The sequence below is a fragment of the Pipistrellus kuhlii genome, unplaced genomic scaffold (genome assembly GCF_014108245.1).
Source record: "Pipistrellus kuhlii isolate mPipKuh1 unplaced genomic scaffold, mPipKuh1.p scaffold_m20_p_13, whole genome shotgun sequence".
NCBI classification, from domain to species: domain Eukaryota; kingdom Metazoa; phylum Chordata; class Mammalia; order Chiroptera; family Vespertilionidae; genus Pipistrellus; species Pipistrellus kuhlii.
This window is the reverse complement of record NW_023425438.1, coordinates 29,586,288-29,602,968: the sequence shown is the minus strand read 5'-3', so window position 1 is coordinate 29,602,968 and position 16,681 is coordinate 29,586,288. Positions and strand designations below refer to the sequence as shown.

At 40.0% G+C, this 16,681-nt stretch overlaps 2 protein-coding genes across 2 annotated transcripts in view; one reads left to right on the top strand and one right to left on the bottom strand.

Moving 5' to 3' along the window:
* Nucleotides 1-164: 164 nt before the first annotated feature.
* Nucleotides 165-16,661, bottom strand: PEX13 (peroxisomal biogenesis factor 13). Its single transcript, XM_036435429.2, has 4 exons — nucleotides 16,498-16,661; nucleotides 9,392-10,086; nucleotides 4,731-4,856; nucleotides 165-2,522 (listed from the first exon to the last, which is right to left on the bottom strand). Exons 1-4 carry the CDS (start codon nucleotides 16,587-16,589, stop codon nucleotides 2,224-2,226), a joined length of 1,212 nt encoding a protein of 403 aa, XP_036291322.1. The 5' UTR covers nucleotides 16,590-16,661; the 3' UTR covers nucleotides 165-2,223.
* PUS10 (pseudouridine synthase 10) overlaps nucleotides 16,179-16,681 on the top strand; it is a 51,645-nt gene continuing 51,142 nt past the window's right edge. The window contains exon 1 of the mRNA XM_045580770.1: nucleotides 16,179-16,310. The gene's annotated coding sequence lies outside the window, so the exon portion shown is untranslated. The remainder of the gene's footprint in view (nucleotides 16,311-16,681) is intronic.

Genomic DNA, 16,681 nt, shown 5'->3' with positions numbered 1-16,681 from the left:
TGAAAAATAGGAACCTTTTATATCAATTCCAATCTTGCAAAAAGAGTTAATAGTTTATCTTAAAAAAAAAAAAGTCACTTAAGTTTAATGTATTTTTATTTGTCCAGTAAAAGTAATTTCATAGTTAAAAATAAAATTTTAACTGCATTCAATTTGTTTTTCCCCCAGTAAAGATAAAGGACTGCTAGCTTCAAGTAAATGTGTAATTATGACAAACTGAAAGACTAAATCAAGTACATAAATAGCATGTCAAAACATGAAAATTAATTGTCCTCTTACCTTTTCCTTTCTAAACTGATAAAATAAAAAATTGTAAATAAAACCTGTTTTCTTATTGTAACTTGTGATTTATTATTTTATTTAACTAAAAATGTTTGATTTTAAATTTCTGTAAAGTGGTACTTCTTAAATAAGTTCCTAAAAATAACAATATTGAAGCCTTGAACATTACATTTAATATCACCTAAAAAAGTATACTAAAATTGTCATAATAAAAAAGATTACAATAAACACTTTAAGAAAAGTGAAATTATTTGTTATTCATTCTATGCTGTACTGTTTCCCCTCTACATCTTTAATACCAGTCACAAATTCTATTGTAAAGACTCAGCTTTTCTAACCTAAATAGACTGACTCAACATTTCACCTATACACTTCACTTATACGATTCAGTTCAGATGTCTCAACACCAAATTGAATAATTTATCAAAAAAATTTTTCAAGAACAAAATTTCTATTAATTACTCTATAACAAAACAAAGCAGAGCCTCTACTAGACCAAAAATGAGAAATAATATACCTGTGAATATGTTCTTGTACACCTGTATTCCTGATAGTATTATTTCATAGCATAATCACAGCAAATATACAAATTTTTCAATTGGGTGTGTAAATATTTACTGAAATTTAACTGCATTTAAAGTCATTATTAAACAAAAAAAGTCAAATAACTTTATTATATGTTAAATGGCAATTCAGAATTTTATTTATAGCCTCAAGTAGTAAAAACTAAACCTAAATTAAAGTGTATTTCAATGAACAGCCTGAATGAATATGTACTCTTGAAAAGTAATTATGTAAGTGAGAAGAAGAGAATCTATGAAAAGATGTTAAATGCTAGGATTGATTATATCATTTTGCACAAACTCTAAGGACTTGAGTACTGGTTAGAGAAAGAAAAAGTAAATCTTTCCTATATCCTCATTCATCCAGGATGAAAATAGTCATATTTTAAGGGGGAAAAAGTATTTGCTCCCCAGAAGACATGAAAATCATCTGTAAGAAAGATAAATGTTAGCCTTTTTAATAGCAGGGGAAACTATTAGGGTTAAATATACTCTAGAACCATCTCCTTCACAATGCTTCTAGGGACCTTTCCCAAGATAAATTTTTAAAAACACAATAAATGATTAGTGGGCAAAAACATTTTATTGCCTAAAACAAACCCAAGATTGAATGTAATACAGATCAGAAAATTTTAATTATTCAATATAATTAAAGTTGTAAAAAAATTAGTCTTTTTTCTTGTTTTCATATTATTAGCACTCAATTTCTGAGGATTTCAAGACAATGTAGAATTTTAAAAACATTAATATTCCCTACTGTAACAAATAGTGTATTCTGTAGCTCATTACTCTTACTCCTTCAGTTTTACTTTTTTAAAACAAATCCTCACCTGAGAATATGTTTATTGATTTCAGAGATTGGGAAGAGAGTGGGGGGAGGGAGGGAAGGAGGGGGAGAGAGAGAGAGAGAGAGAGAGAGAGAGAGAGAGAGAGAGAGAGAGAGAGAGAGAGAGAGAGAGAGAGAGAGAGAGAGAGGTATTTAGATAGATAGATATTGGTTGCCTCTGTTATGTGCCCAAACAGGGATAGAACCAAAACTTAGGTATACACCCTGACCAGGAATTGAACCTGCAAACTTTTTGGTGTACAGGACAACTCTCAAACTGGGCCAGGCAATAAACATAGATTTTTAAATAAGATGAAAATAAAACATTTTCATAACCTTAAAATCTAGGTGAAACAAACATTCTTGTGGCCCAATAACTTGTAAAATGTAACCAGGTCACTAGACCAACATGCTAGTGTAGAACTTGAACAATTCTAGCAGCAAAACACCTGGAATAGCAATAAGTGTGTTCATTGGACTATAGAATAATTCCTATATAAGTAATTTTTAAAAAGTATTCTATAGTTCAACTGCAGGCAAACATAAAAGATATCAAAGATCTTGTTTATCTCCACCTATTCCAGTGGAACTAGGTACATCTGGAACCTTACTGGTTTCAACAAAAACAGATTCAAAGGCAGCTTCCTGTTCATCCAAAGAATCAGCAGCTGTGGCTCCTTTAATTAATGTTGTGTTGGTCAAAGGCTGTTGTTGCTTGGAAATTTTACTGGATTCCAGTGTTTTTCTACCTCTTCTTTTACCAAGGATTTTGACATAATTCGCAGGTATAAGTCCTGTTGTTTGGCCATCAAGACTAGCCAGCAGCCAGCCACGCACTCTGGGTTGCTGTTCTGATGAAAGAAAAGACAGCCTTGTAATTATAACATACTTTGGAGGTCCAACAGAAAAGTAACAGGAAAATATTAAGTAAAAGCTGTGTTATGTGCAGGAGGCAGCCAATCAATAGTTCTCTCTCATTAATGATGTTTCTATCTCTCTAGTTCTCTTCCTTCCTTTCTGAAAAATATTCAAAAGAAAAATATATTAAAAAAAGACATCTTATGAAGAAATCATTCTTTTGAAATTCAAAATAATAAGATGTTATTTTCTCTAGATGGAAAACATGAATATAATTGCTAGGGGCGAGGTTTTGTGTATGAGGGAATGTGGCAGAGATTTATCAAATTGGATCCAAAATTTTAAATTATCAATATTTACACACTAGAGGCCTGGTGCACAAATTCATGCACGAGTGGGGTCCCTTGGGTAGGCCACTGGTGGCCCGTGGGGTTTGAAAGGTGGTGACTGCTGGGCTAAAGTTCCTATTTAATAGACAGCATGGAAAACAGCCAAAGTGGTTCCAAAGTCAGAAAAATCTAGGTTCATAGTCCAGCTCCACCACATCTTAGTTTTGTGATTCTAGACAATTTACTCAAAATTCTGAGGCTTAGTTTTCTCGTGTCTGAAACAGGGACAAGGTACTTTAGAAAATTAATTGTAATGCTAACAGCAAGACACCCAAGAAAAACACACATGGTGTCAAAACAGCCCGGAGGAAAATCATTTGGGCAAAAAATGAAAAAGGATCTCAAGTCAAATTTATAGAAAATATTCCTTTATTAACTTTTGGTCGAGAAGTTGTTTCAGAAAACAACTCTGAGACCATGTTGATTCTGGCAATAGAGAGGAATTGACAGACTACTCCAACCAAGAAGACAGAAGAGAAGCAGTCCAGAGATGGAAGTCCCTGATGACGCCTTACCATAATAGCAGTCAGCAGCTGTGTATCACTGCAGGTTGTCCAGGACCAAACCAGAGAGGGTTGGACCTGCATTACCACCATTTGTCCACCATCCAGAACTGAAATATCATTGCTGACATGTTCACATAAGAAACTGTTTGACATTGAAATTGAGTCTCAAAAGAACTGTTGGTCCAGAAAGAAACTCACTAAAGACTTATTCATATGCCTTTTAGCATAATGATTATTGCTTGTCTCATTTTTGATTCTTATATTTCCAGTAGGACATGATCTCACTCATCTAGGGGAAATGGTGAACAACATAGACTGATGAACAAGAACAGTCTCAGAGATAAGGAGCCATGGGTCAGACTGTTGGACCTCAAAGGGAGGGTGGGGATAAAAGGGAGAGATCAACCAAAGGACTTGAGTGCATACTATGAGCCTAACCAGTGGTCAAAGATAATAGGGGGGTGGGGGCATGAGTGGGGATGGATGGGGGATTGGAATGGGGGTTGAGGACATATATGTGATTCCTTAATCAATAAAGAAATAAAAAATAAATAAAACAGGGACAAGGTAGTAACAGTTCGCATTTTACAGCATTATTATTATAAGGGTTAAATAAAACATGTAAAATATAGTACTTTGTACATAGTAAGTACAATAGTATTCTATAACTGACAGAGGTTATTATTTTTACTAGTATGTTTACCAACATGTGACTATTTGTAGCAAACCTGAATCCTCATAAACATACAGAGAATCTTTTTTTGTAAATCAACAAAAATTTTGATTTTCATTACTGGAGAGAGCTGAAGAAAAAAAGCCACTTTGTATAGACCTGTTAAAAAGTGTTGGTGACCTGGTCCAAATATTTCATGACAGTAATTTCTAAAATATTTATGTTGAAGTTTCTTAAGAAACACTATTCAAGTAAAAAAAAAAAAAAAAAAAAAAAAGCAGTAACAGCCCCAGCATTCAAAGGAGGAAAGGAATACTTAAACGACTTAAACGATGCTAGATAATTTCTTTGGTTTGTTATATTTATTACATTTAGTGTTTACCTCATGTTTTTGTGTAATGATTAAGAGTTTGGATTTCAAGCATTTGGGTTTAGAAGAAATTATATAAATAAGCTCTTTCCTTATCTCAGTTAAATATTATTAGAACTGCTATGTAGACCATTTCTCCCCACCACCCAGATTTGAAAGTTCAAAATAGACACAAAAAGTGAACTCCTAAGTTAACTAACAATAGCCAATATTTTGTTGCAGTAAAAAATTCAGATAGTTTCAATTTATTCATATTTTGTTACCTTTGAGAGCTAAGTTGAGCATATCACCAGCACGGAAAGAAATTTCTTCTTCAGATAGGGCAGCAAAATCATACTCCGCTCTAGCAACTACATGGTCATCCTCACCACTTGCCCAGTTGGTGTTGTCTACAAACCAAATTAAGAATAAAAATTAAGTTAGTAAAAATTACAAAAGAAAGATGAAGATATTTTACTTGGCTCTGGTTTGCAAGTTGCCTAAGTTTGTAAAGAAAACCACCCCTTAAAGTAAATCTATAATTAACATGATGTAAAGTCAACAGTATGTTCACTGGGTTATCTATTATAAATTTTTCCCTTTTAAGAACAAAATTCTAGCTTCCTTTAGGCCAAGGATTAGTAAACTTATTCTATAAAAGGTAAGACAATAAGTAAATATTTTAGCCTTTGCAGGTAATGAGGCAAATTGAAGATATTGTACTTATTTAACAAAAGAAAAACTTTTCCATAATTTTTTTTATAAAACTCAAAATGTAGTAAAAATTGAGTTCTTGCACTCACTGGTTTGGATCAGTGGATAGAGTGTTGGCCTGTGGACTGAAAGGTCCTAGATTAGATTCCAGTCAAGGGCATGTACCTTGGTTGCAGGTACATCCCCAGTAGGGGGTGTGTAGGAGGCAGCTGATTGATGTTTGTCTCTCATCGATGTTTCTAACTCTCTATTCCTCTCCTTTCCTCTCTGTAAAAAAATTAATTTTAAAAAGTTGAGTCCTTTTTTTTTTATAATACAGGTCTTCTACTGAGAAGACTGGGATTTTGGAGTTGGGATAATATTTTGGGTTTAACTGTAGTATTTTCTATCATCACATCATATCATGTGCAAATGTTTATCTGTTAATGCTCATACATAAAAAGATTTGAGGCATTTCATCTTTGAAAGTATTTTTTCATACAGATAGGTACTGACAAATCCTGATATTCACTGAACTTGTGGTTTTAATTGCGTATACCCATCTATAAGTAGATAGAGAATTCTGTAAATTCTTCTTTTGTATTAATGTATGTCATGTCATTACATTAGAGACTAATGCACTTCCAAATGAAAATCATTTAGGTGGAGACTTCTCAAGTACATAGTTCAAGACTTTGAAATATGGAAATTTCCTTTTCACTTGCATGGAGATCCAAAAACACTGTATTCTTCCCTCCTTCATCCCTTGCTATTCAGACTTTGCTTCTTTCCCACTGGATTCCTTGCTGTTCACGTGACACGTCAGGCACACTACCACTTACATACCTTTGTTATTTCCTATGCCTCAAATAGCTATAGGTCTTATTCTCTTCCCTCCTCAAGGGAAGCTTCCCTGACTGGTGTAGCACTGTAACCCTACTTCCTAACTCTGGTTTTGCAACTCTTACTTTTCTTCCTATGGCACTATCTTGTTAGGGGTTCTGTGCACTTCCTGGTCATGTAATTCTATTTCTTTCACCAAGTAGGGAAAGTTTTCTGTCATTATTTCTTCTAATAGGTTTTCAATATTTTGTTCTCTCTCTCTTTCTGGCACCCTAATAATTTGGATGTTGGTACGCTTTAAAGTTGTCCCAGAGGCTCCTTACACTATCTTCATATTTTTGGATTCTTTTTTTGTTTTGTTTTGTTTTTCTGGTTGGGTGTTTTTTGTTTCTTCATATTTCAGATCTTTGGCTCGATTCTTGGGGTCCTTTGATGTACAGTTGAATTTTTGTATATTCTTTATTTCAGACAGTGTATGCTTAATTTCTGACTGGTCCTTTTCCATTTTGGGGGCATTCTCATTAAAGTCCTTGAAGGTCTCACTAAGCTCAGGTCTCATCAAATTTCTTGGCAGTTTTTAGAAGATTCTTGAGTAACCTTATAAATGTGGTTTTGAACTCTATATCCAGTAGTTTGCTTTCCTCCATTTCTTTCATTTGTGACAGGTTTCTTTGCCTCCATATTTTGGCTGCTTCCCTGTGTTGACGGAGTGGTTTTGTGTGGTAGGTGACTTATAGGGGCCAGTGGCTCAGCCTCCCCAGTGACCTGAGGTGGAAGCTCTTGGTGCACCCCTGTGTGGGCTGAGTGCAAAGTTTTGTAGTTAAGTCTTGATTGCTGTTGGCGCACTGGGCCAATTGGCTGAGAACTCAAGTGTGTCTGTAATAGAAGAACTGTCACTGGAGACACGCTTATGGGGCAGGACTTGCTTCGGTGGGGCTTTGGTGCTCACTCAGTCTGCCTCTTGCATGTGTCACTTATGGATGTGAGTTGAAATCTGATGTTGTCTCACACTGACCACTAGGTACACAGGCTTCTGGGTCTCCAACGGGACGCAGGTCAGCTACTGTCTGAGGCCACCCAGCAGGAGCTACAGCGCAAACTAGTTTTCTCCTCTTTGCTTGGGGATTGAAGGTTTTGGAGCCCTCTGACCAGAGCTGCAGTTAGGGGGGCTGCTGTTAAAAGCTGCGATAGGGGAGGCCATTCATATGCAAAAGCAGCTGTGCAGAACTTGGGTGAGTCTGTGGATTGTGAGGGGTGGGGGTCTCAGGGAGTCACTAGGCTAGGGCGTCTGTCTATGCACTTTTGTTCATGCTGTTTCATCTGCTTGACAGCCTCTTTTTCTTTATTGTTGAAAGTATTACATGTTCCCTCTTTTCCCTAACTGACCACCTCCAACCTGCTGTCCATGGGTTATGCATATATGCATACAAGGTCTTTGATTACCTCCCACCCACTCATCCTCCCCTGCCTTCCCTCTGAGATTCCACACTCTGTTCCATGCTTCCATCTCTTTGGAACCACTCTGTTCATCAGTTTATTTTGTTCCTTAGATTCCACATGAGTGCAATCATGTGATACTTGTCTTTCTCTGACTTATTTTATTTAACATGATATTCTCCAGGTCCCTCCTGATATCTCAAAGGGTAATATATTCTTTTCTACTGCTACATAGGATTCCATGGTATGAATGTAACAGGTTTTTTATTCATTCATCTACTGATGGGCACTTGGACTGTTTCCAGATCTTAGCGATGGTAAATTGTGCTGCTATGAACATAGGGATACATTTTTTCTACTTAGTGCTTCAGGTTTCTTATGATATATTCCTAGAAATGGGATCACTGGGTCAAATGGCAAATTCATATTTAATTTTTTGAGGAAACTCCATACTGTTTTCCATGATGGTTGCACCAGTCTGCATTTCCACCAGCAGTGTACTAGTGTTCCCTTTTCTCCACATCCTCGCCAGCACTTGTCATTTGTTGATTTGTTGACAGTAGCCATTCTGACAGGTGTGAGGTGATACTTCATTGATGTTTAATTTGCATCTCTCTAATGATCAGTAGGTTTGAACATTTTTTCTTAAGTCTCTTGGCCATCTGTATGTCCTCTTTGGACAAGTGTCTATTTAGGTTCTTTGCACATTTTTTAATTGGATTGTTTGTCTTCCTTTTGTTAAGCTGTATGAGTTCCTTATATATTTTGGATATTAACCCTTTATTAGATGTACCATTGCCAAATATGTTCTCCCCTACAGTGGGCTCTCTTTTTGTTTTATTGATTGTTTCTTTTGCTGTGAAAAACCTTTTTATTTTTATGTGGTCTCATTTATTTTCTCCCTAGTTTCCTTTGCCTTAGGAGATATATCTGTAAACAGACTGCTACCTATAAGAGATGTCTAAGATTTTGCTGCCTATAGTTTCTTCTAGAATTTGTATGGTTTCATGACTTAAGTCTTTTACCCACTTTGAGTTTATTCTTGTATATGATGTAAGTTGGTAGTCTAGTTTCATTTTTTTTGCATGTATCTGTCCAATTTTCTCAACACTACTTATGGAAGAGACTGTTGACTCCAATGCATGCTCTTGCCTCCTTTGTCAAATATTAGTTGAGCATAATGGCTTGGGTCAATTTTTGGGTTCTCTGTTCTGTTCCAAGGGTCTATGTGCCTTTCACAGTCTGTTTTCCCCTACCTAACTGATGAAATGTTACCTGTCCTTCAAAAATCCAACTTAAATGCAACTTATTGGATACTAATAACTGCCCCCAAAAAACTAGCTTTGCTTTTTAAATTGAGATAGCATTCAGTACCAGTTGGTGGAGAAGGAACTTAACAAACAGGTCTAGTTTTGTTTCTATAATAGTCCTATTTTATTAAAGATATGACCCTGGACAAGTGACTTCTTTGAACTTTAATTGTGCCCCTTGTAAAATGAAGGTAATTCCCATCTCTTACGGTTACTGTAAAAATTAAGTGAGATAAAATACACAAAATACTCAGTAGTGTCTTTCATATAAAAAAGGCTCAATAAACCCTATTTTCTCCCAACTGTCCTTATTCCTTACCACACTCTTTCTGTCTCATCCCAGTTACCTGTATATGTATTTTACTCATCTCTCTGCCAATTAACTTTTAGAAAAAAGGAAATTATGTCCTATGTATACCCCATAGCATCAAATTCAGTACCTTGTAAATAGTAGTTAGGTTATGTATACTCTTATACTGAATGAACAATTAATAAATCAATAAGCCTGTTTTTGCAATATATTTCTTTTCCAGTTCTGAAGTTCTGAACTAAAAATATAACTGATAAAAAATTTTAAATACAAATAAATATAAAAAATGTTAATGTAACAAATCTATTCTTGAAATTTGAGATTGTCTCAGGACCTATTCTCTTATTCTTACCTGTTATTTCATCACTGTGGGTAGACAGCAGTTTCCAGATGAGGTAAGGACCACCAAGGATAACAGCAAAGAACAAGAATATTGGCCAAGATTTTGCTGAGTTAGCCGCTCTGTCATCAGCACCAAGGCTAGCAACAGTTCTTTCACTTTCTGACCATAGGTCTTCATTCTCGGAGCCTCTTCTTAAACCTATCATGTGCTGTAACCGTCTGTAAAGATACCTTATAGTCCTAACTAATGCAAAAGCTGAAAAAACCTTTGTGAAGTGTATTTTTAATCGGGAAAAATGATTCGCTACATCCAATACAGCCCTAAAACTGTTATACACAGCTGAAAAGGTAGCATCCATCATCATACTGACAGAGGCAAATGCATGTACAATACTTTCGATGGACTGAAATGCACCTCTGCTGCTTTCTTCAGCTTGCTGAACAAATCTACTAGGCGGAAGATCATCTACACGGAGGCGGTTATAGTTTAACCCATTATATCCATAACTATAAGGGCTATAGCTTCCATAAAACGAATTTCCATAGGCACCATATCCTGAAGAAAATGAGCTGTAAGCAGGTCTGAAAGTGTTCACACTGCTACTTCCTGTCTGGTGTGTTGGCCTTGGAAGAATAGGTGGGGGCACTCTGGTAAGTGCTGGTTGTCCAGGTCTTGTCAATAAAGTAGGACCCAAATCAGCGGATCTAAAACAAACAAAATTCAACGTAAGCACAATAGGTTCAATTCAAATGAACTATAAAATTCCTCTGATATCTAGTGTTATGAGATTCTACTGAATATATGTTAAGAGTAAGGAATAGCCCTAACTGGTTTGGCTCAATGAATAGAGCGTCAGCCTGTGGATTGAAAGGTCCCAGGTTCAATTCCGGTCAAGGGCATGTACCTTGGTTGTGGGCACATCTCCAATAAGAGGTGTGCAAGAGGCAGCTGATCGATGTTTCTCTCTCATTGATGTTTCTACCTCTATCCTTCTTCCTCTCCCTTCTTCTCTGTAAAGATCAATAAGATATATTTTTAGCCAAAACCGGTTTGGCTCAGTGGTAGAGCATCGGTCTGCGGACTGAAAGGTCCCAGGGTGGATTCTGGTCCAGGGCATGTACATTGGTTGTGGGCACATCCCCGGTAGGGGTGTGCAAGAGGCAGCTGGTCAATGTTTCTCTCTCACTGACTTTTCTAGCTCTCTCTCTCCCTTCCTCACTGTAAAATATCAATAAAATGTATTTTATTTAAAAAAGATATATTTTTAAAAATGTTATCAAAATTAAAAAAAGAGCCGAAACTGGTTTGGCTCAGTGGATAGAACATCAGCCTGTGGACTGAAAAGTCTCGGGTTCGATTTCAGTCAAGGGCATATACCTTGGTTGTGGGCATATCCACAGTAGGGGTTGTGCAGGAGGCAGCTGATCTATGTTTCTCTCTCATCGATGTTTCTTTTATTTAAAAAATATATTTTATTGATTTTGTACAGAGAGGAAGGGAGAGAAATAGCAAGTTAGAAACATCGATGAAAGAGCGTCATTGATCAGCTGCCTCTTTCACACCCCCCACTGGGGATGTGCCCGCAACCAAGGTACATGCCCTTGACCAGAATCGAACCCGGGACCCTTTGGTCCCCAAGCCGATGCTCTATCCACTGAGCCAAACCGGTCTAGGCTCGATGTTTCTTTTTAATACGCTTGTCCATTTTCTCAGGGTTGGTTGCTAGATATTGTCCATTCTTGTATCTAAATGACACTATCATAATTCTACAGTTTTATAACAGATTTAAATGTCTAATAAAACAAGTCCTCCCACAATGTTCTTCATCTTCATGAGTGTATTGGCTCACCCTGGCTGGTATGGCTCAGTTGGTTGGAGTGTTGTCCAATGCAACCACTCTTCCAGGTTAGCTGACCAGATGAGGACCTGCCCTCTGAGCAGCTGCTCCCACTGCAGAAAGCAGCTGCTCATCCCAGTCAGCCAAGCGGTGTTCCCACTGTGAGAGCACACTGACCACCAGGGGGCAGCTCCTGCATTGAGCTTCTGCCTCCTAGTGGTTAGTGTGCATCTTAGCAACTGGTCGACCGGTCATTCTGGTTGTTTCACTGTTTGATCGCTGGGTTTTTATTTATTTATTTTATTTTTATTTATTTTTTTATTTTAAAATATATTTTTATTGATTTTGTACAGAGAGGAAGGGAGAGAGATAGAGAGTTAGAAACATCTATGAGAGAGAGTAATCGATCAGCTGCCTCTTGCACACCCCCCACTGGGAATATGCCTGCAACCAAGGTACATGCCCTTGACTGGAATCGAACCCAGGACCTTTCAGTCCCCAAGCCGACGCTCTATCCATGGAGCCAAACTGGTTTCGGCGCTGGGCTTTTATTATACAGGATATCAGAGGCCCAGTGCATGAAAATCGTGAACTTGGTGGAAGGGCCTTCAGCCCAGCCTGCACCCTCTCAGTCTGGGAGCCCTCGGGGATGTCCAACTGACAGCTTAGGCCCACTCCCCATCAGTTGGACATCTTTAGTGCTGCCGCAGAGGCGGGAGAAGCTCCTGCCACCACTGCTGCACTTGCCAGCTGTGAGCCTGGCTTCTGGCTGAGTGGCTCTCACCTTGTGAGAGTGCACTGACCACTAAGAGGCAGCTCCTGTGTTGAGTGTCTGCCCCCTGGTGGTCAGTGCTCATCATAGTGACTGGTCGTTAGGCCATTAGGTCGATTTGCATATTAGCTTTTTATCATATAGGATAATGAAATATATTAATTCTCAAATGTTAAAGCCAACCTACATTCCTGAAGTAAAACTAAATAGCCATGATATACTCCTGACTTGTTTTGCCAGTATTTTGTTAAGATATTTTTCATTCTACTTTCTTAAGAGAATGCCCTAATTTGTTTTTATTGTCTTTATCAGATTTGGGTACCAAGGTTAAATCGATCTCTTATAAAGAAATGAGAAGTGTTTCCTTTTTTCTATAATAGTTTGTATATTTATTTCTTTTTGAAAAATTTGTGAAATTTACCAATAAATTCATATGGGCCTGCCTACCATTCTCTTAGTAAGAAGGATTTTAATTATGAATTCTATTTCTTTTGTAGTATGCTACTTAAAAGTATGTTCTGTGGACCAGTGCTAATTTATGAACAATTTGTACCAATCTATTAAAAGTACAGAAAATGATGTTAAGTGTTTAAGTGATTTGACACTGCTGTATTTTTACTGTATTTTACAAATGTACTGGCATTAACACAAATATTTTGAAAAGCACTGCTTTAATAAGCATGTTCCCCAAAAAGTGTACATAATTTAACAGCTGATAGCTTAATTTTGAAAAAGAAATGTATTTTAATAAACAGCTTTTATAATTATTCAAAGTGTGTATACATGTTTTTTGGGATAGCCTAGAGTTACATGACTGTTCATTTTTTTTCTATTTGTAAATTATACCTTACTTCATCCTCTAAATCTCTTCCCTTCTTTTCTGTATGTTCTGTCCTTTTGACACTTTGTGCTTCATTCTGAGTATTTTCCTCTCCAATCATCCTGTAACCACTGCTATTCAAAAGGCCAATAAAGAGCTTGCACCATAATGTAAATCAACAAATCCCTTCTTCACAGATAAAGTTTTATTATCAAGAAAATACAAGTTTAACAAAATAGTGTGCTCAGTGTCAATTTTTTAAACAAAAATTAAATTAAGATTCACATGTTGCATTTGGTTGTCTCCTCTCTTCTAAACTAGAACCTCTTTTAAAAAAATGTCCCTGACTTTTTGAACAGTCCATCCAGTTTTCTTCTAGAATGCCCTACATTCTAGATGTTTTCTCCAAAAATGTTGTTTAAATATACCTTTATTCTCTATATTTCCAGTTAAAGTAAAGACTGCTTCTAAATGTTTGATTAGAATCAGTTAATCCCAGCTGGTGTGGCTCAGAGGTTGAGCATCAACCTATAAACCAGGAAGTAACAGTTCAATTCCAGGTCAGGGCACATGCCTGGATTGCAGGCTCAATCCCCAGTGTGGGGCATGCAGGAGGCAGCCAATCAATGGTTCGCTCTCATCATTGATGTTCCTATCTCTTTGTCCCTCTCCCTGTCTCTCTGAAATTAAGAAATCCTATCTAATAAAAGAGTAATATGTAAATTGACTGTCACTCGAACACACACGATGGCTGCCCCCATGTGGACACAAGATGGCCACCATAAGATGGCCAGCAGGAGAGGGCAGTTGGGAGGCACCAGGCCTGCAGGGGAGGGCAATTGTGGGCGATCATGCCAGCAGGGGAGGGCAATTAGGGGTGACCAGGCCAGCAGAGGAGGGAAGTTGGGGGCAAACAGGCTGGCAGGGGAGCAATTAGGCATCAATCAGGCTGGCAGGCAGAAGTGGTTAGGGGCAATCAGGAAGGCAGGCAGGCAGGCAGGCAGGCAGGCGAACAGTTGGGAGCCAGCAGTCCTGGAATGTGAGAGGGATATCTGACTGCCAGTTTAGGTCTGATCCTACTGGAATGGGACCTAACCGGGCAGTTGGACATCCCTTGAGGGGTCCCAGATTGGAGGGTGCAGGCTGGGCTGAGGGACACCCCCCATGTATGAATTTCATGCACCCAACCTCTAGTATATTATTTAATAAATGAGTAATATGCAAATTAATCATCACTTCGCTACATCCATAAGCCATGCCCACCAGCCAATCAGGAGCGAATATACAAATAAACCTAACCAAGATGGCTACAGCCACAGAGCGCAGGAGGGAGGCTTGGGTTTCCCAGGCAATGGAGGAAGCCAAGCCTTCTGCACACCCCGGACAAAGCCATGGTGGTGGAGCCAAGGCAGAGACAGGTTAGGGGCAATCAGGCCAGCACGTGTGTGTGTTTGTGTGTGTGTGTGTGTGTTTTGGGGGCAGTTGGAGGCAAGCAGGCTGGCAGGGATGGGGGAGCCCTTGGGGGCGAGTGGTTAGTGGCAATCAGGCAGGCAGGCAGAAAGGTGAGCAGTTAGGAGCCAGGGGTCCGGATTGCAAGAGGGATGTCTGACGGCAGCCAGGCAGCCCCAGAGAGGTCTCAGATTGGAGATGGTAGAGGCCGGCTGAGGGACATCCCCTCACCCCACCTGCACTGGGCCACTAGTTTATATATAATACTAGAGGCCTGATACACCAATTTGTGCATCAGTGGGGTCCCTCAGCTTGGCCTGCGGGATCGGGCCAAAATCGACTCTCTGACATCCCCCAAGGCACATGTGTCAAACACAAGGCCCGCGGGCCAAATCCGTCCCGCCAGGCCTTGCAATGTGGCCCGCACCGCGCTGTCATCACTGCACTCCGCTGCGTTTCCATCACAATGACAGTTTATGACTGTTCAGTAAACCATTCGGCCCACGATTTAGGCTGGATTTTAGATTTTGGCCCCTTCTCTGATTGAGTTCGACACCCCTACCCCAAGGGGTACCGGATTGGAGAGGGCGCAGGCTAGGCCGAGGAACCTCACTGATATACCATCAGGACCAGGGAGGAACGCAGGAGGTTGGCCAGCAGGGGAGGAATCACAGGAGGGCTCCAGGGCATGTCCAGCCCATCTCCCTCAGTCCCAATCAGCTGGACCCCAGAAGCAAGCTAACCTACTGGTTGGAGCGTCTGCCCCCTGCTGGTCAGTGCACGTCACACCGAGCGGTTGAGAGGCTTTAGCATATCATTAGCCTATTATCAGTTGATTGGTTGAATGGCTGACTGGACACTTAGCATATTTGGCTTTTATTATATAGAATTAACTGGAAATACATTTTGCAAAATGGTAGTTTGAAAAATACATATACACACAAAACTAAGTTGTGAAATATGAGATAAAGTATAAAAACTATTGGGTACACTAAACACCAAATAGAGACAGTAGTTACTACAGGAAAATAATGTTTCTCTATTTTTAATTTTTTTTTTTTAGATCCTGAGGCAAATCTGGCAAAATATTATTTTTTAAAGCTGGGAGTGAATGCATACACACGTATTCACTATCTTACTCTCAACAAGTCTCTACATATTTAAAACAAATCACAATGAAAAAAGAGTGGGAAATGGTTAATTTCACATAAACAGAACTCTAACAGATGCAAGAATAAAACCTCTGTTCCACAGAACAGTCCACATTTTCAGTAAGTCAAATTATTCATTAAAAAGGTAGTAGAAAGTGTCACCCCGGCTTAACAGCATAATTAAAAGCTTATTACTCGTTAAATATCTATCATTAGGTAGCCGCTCCATTCAAGCATCATGCCGTTTAAATAAATTATTACAAGAGTTTAAGAGTAGAAGAAATACTTTCCGGTATGTTGGGGATTCTTATGTATCAGGTTATGTGACATTCCAGTTCCACCATCGGAACTAGGATGTCCAAATCCGCAAACATAGAAGGCTGTGAAACTCTCTCATACTATTTTAACCTTTTTTTTTTTGAGTTGTAAATCCATTCAATGCTTATTAAGAAAAGCAACAACAAAAGCCACGGGCCTTAGAAAAAACAACAACAACACATTATTTTGCGCCTAAGGGCCAGCCCTAGGCCTTAGATTTAGAACTCCCGCTTTCAAGTGGCTTCTCCAAATCTCTGCACGACCCACTGCGGAGTGGCTCTGGAAAACAAGGCCAAGTGTGTCACAGGCTGAGGTCCCGGTTGCGTAAAAGGGACCTTCTGGGCTTCCTCCAACCACCCGAGAGGCTGGTCCGAAGCTTCAGGGAGACTTTGCTCCCCTTCCAGCCGGGGCTGGGCAAACGGCCCCCGCTCCAGACGGAGAGTCTAGCGCTTTACAGGGGGCCCGGCGGTGCCGCCAAGTGTCCGGCAACCAGAGGGGGGACAGGAAGCCTCCCCCTTTATTCCAAGCCCCGGGACCCAGAAAAGCAGGTCCCGGGAGGCCGCCACGCCAACAGCCAACGGGTCAGACACTGCGGTCAGACAGCGAAGCCGCCCCAGGACCCCCCGCCTCCCCGACCCCGCTTCCCGGCTTGGGGCTGGGCGAGAGGGGGAGGGGAACCTCGCCCCCCACAACGGCCCCAACCGCCCCCGGACAAGGCCCCGCCGCGCCAGCCCACGGAACCCGCGGCCCGGAGCCTCCCGCACTCACTGGAAAGCGGAGCCGGGTCCTGGCCCCGGCCCGGCCCCCGGAATCCGGCGAGTCTCCCAGGGCTTCGGGGGCGGCGGCGGCTGAGACGCCATCTCCTCCGCCTGCGCAGCGCTCCGAGGCGGCGGGGCGCTGGGACTCCGGCCCCGGCGAACCCACGGCTCGCGCACCAGGCGCGACGGGCAGA

What these genes read in the sequence shown, in the direction of transcription:
- PEX13 (XM_036435429.2), bottom strand. Translation starts at nt 16,589, where the DNA reads ATGGCGTCTCAGCCGCCGCCGCCCCCGAAGCCCTGGGAGACTCGCCGG. An exon ending in CCACAGTGATGAAATAACAG is followed by an intron (nt 4,857 to 9,391) that starts GTAAGAATAAGA and finishes TTTGGTTTGTAG; the next exon opens with ACAACACCAACTGGGCAAGT. An exon ending in GCTCAACTTAGCTCTCAAAG is followed by an intron (nt 2,523 to 4,730) that starts GTAACAAAATAT and finishes TTCTTTCATCAG; the next exon opens with AACAGCAACCCAGAGTGCGT.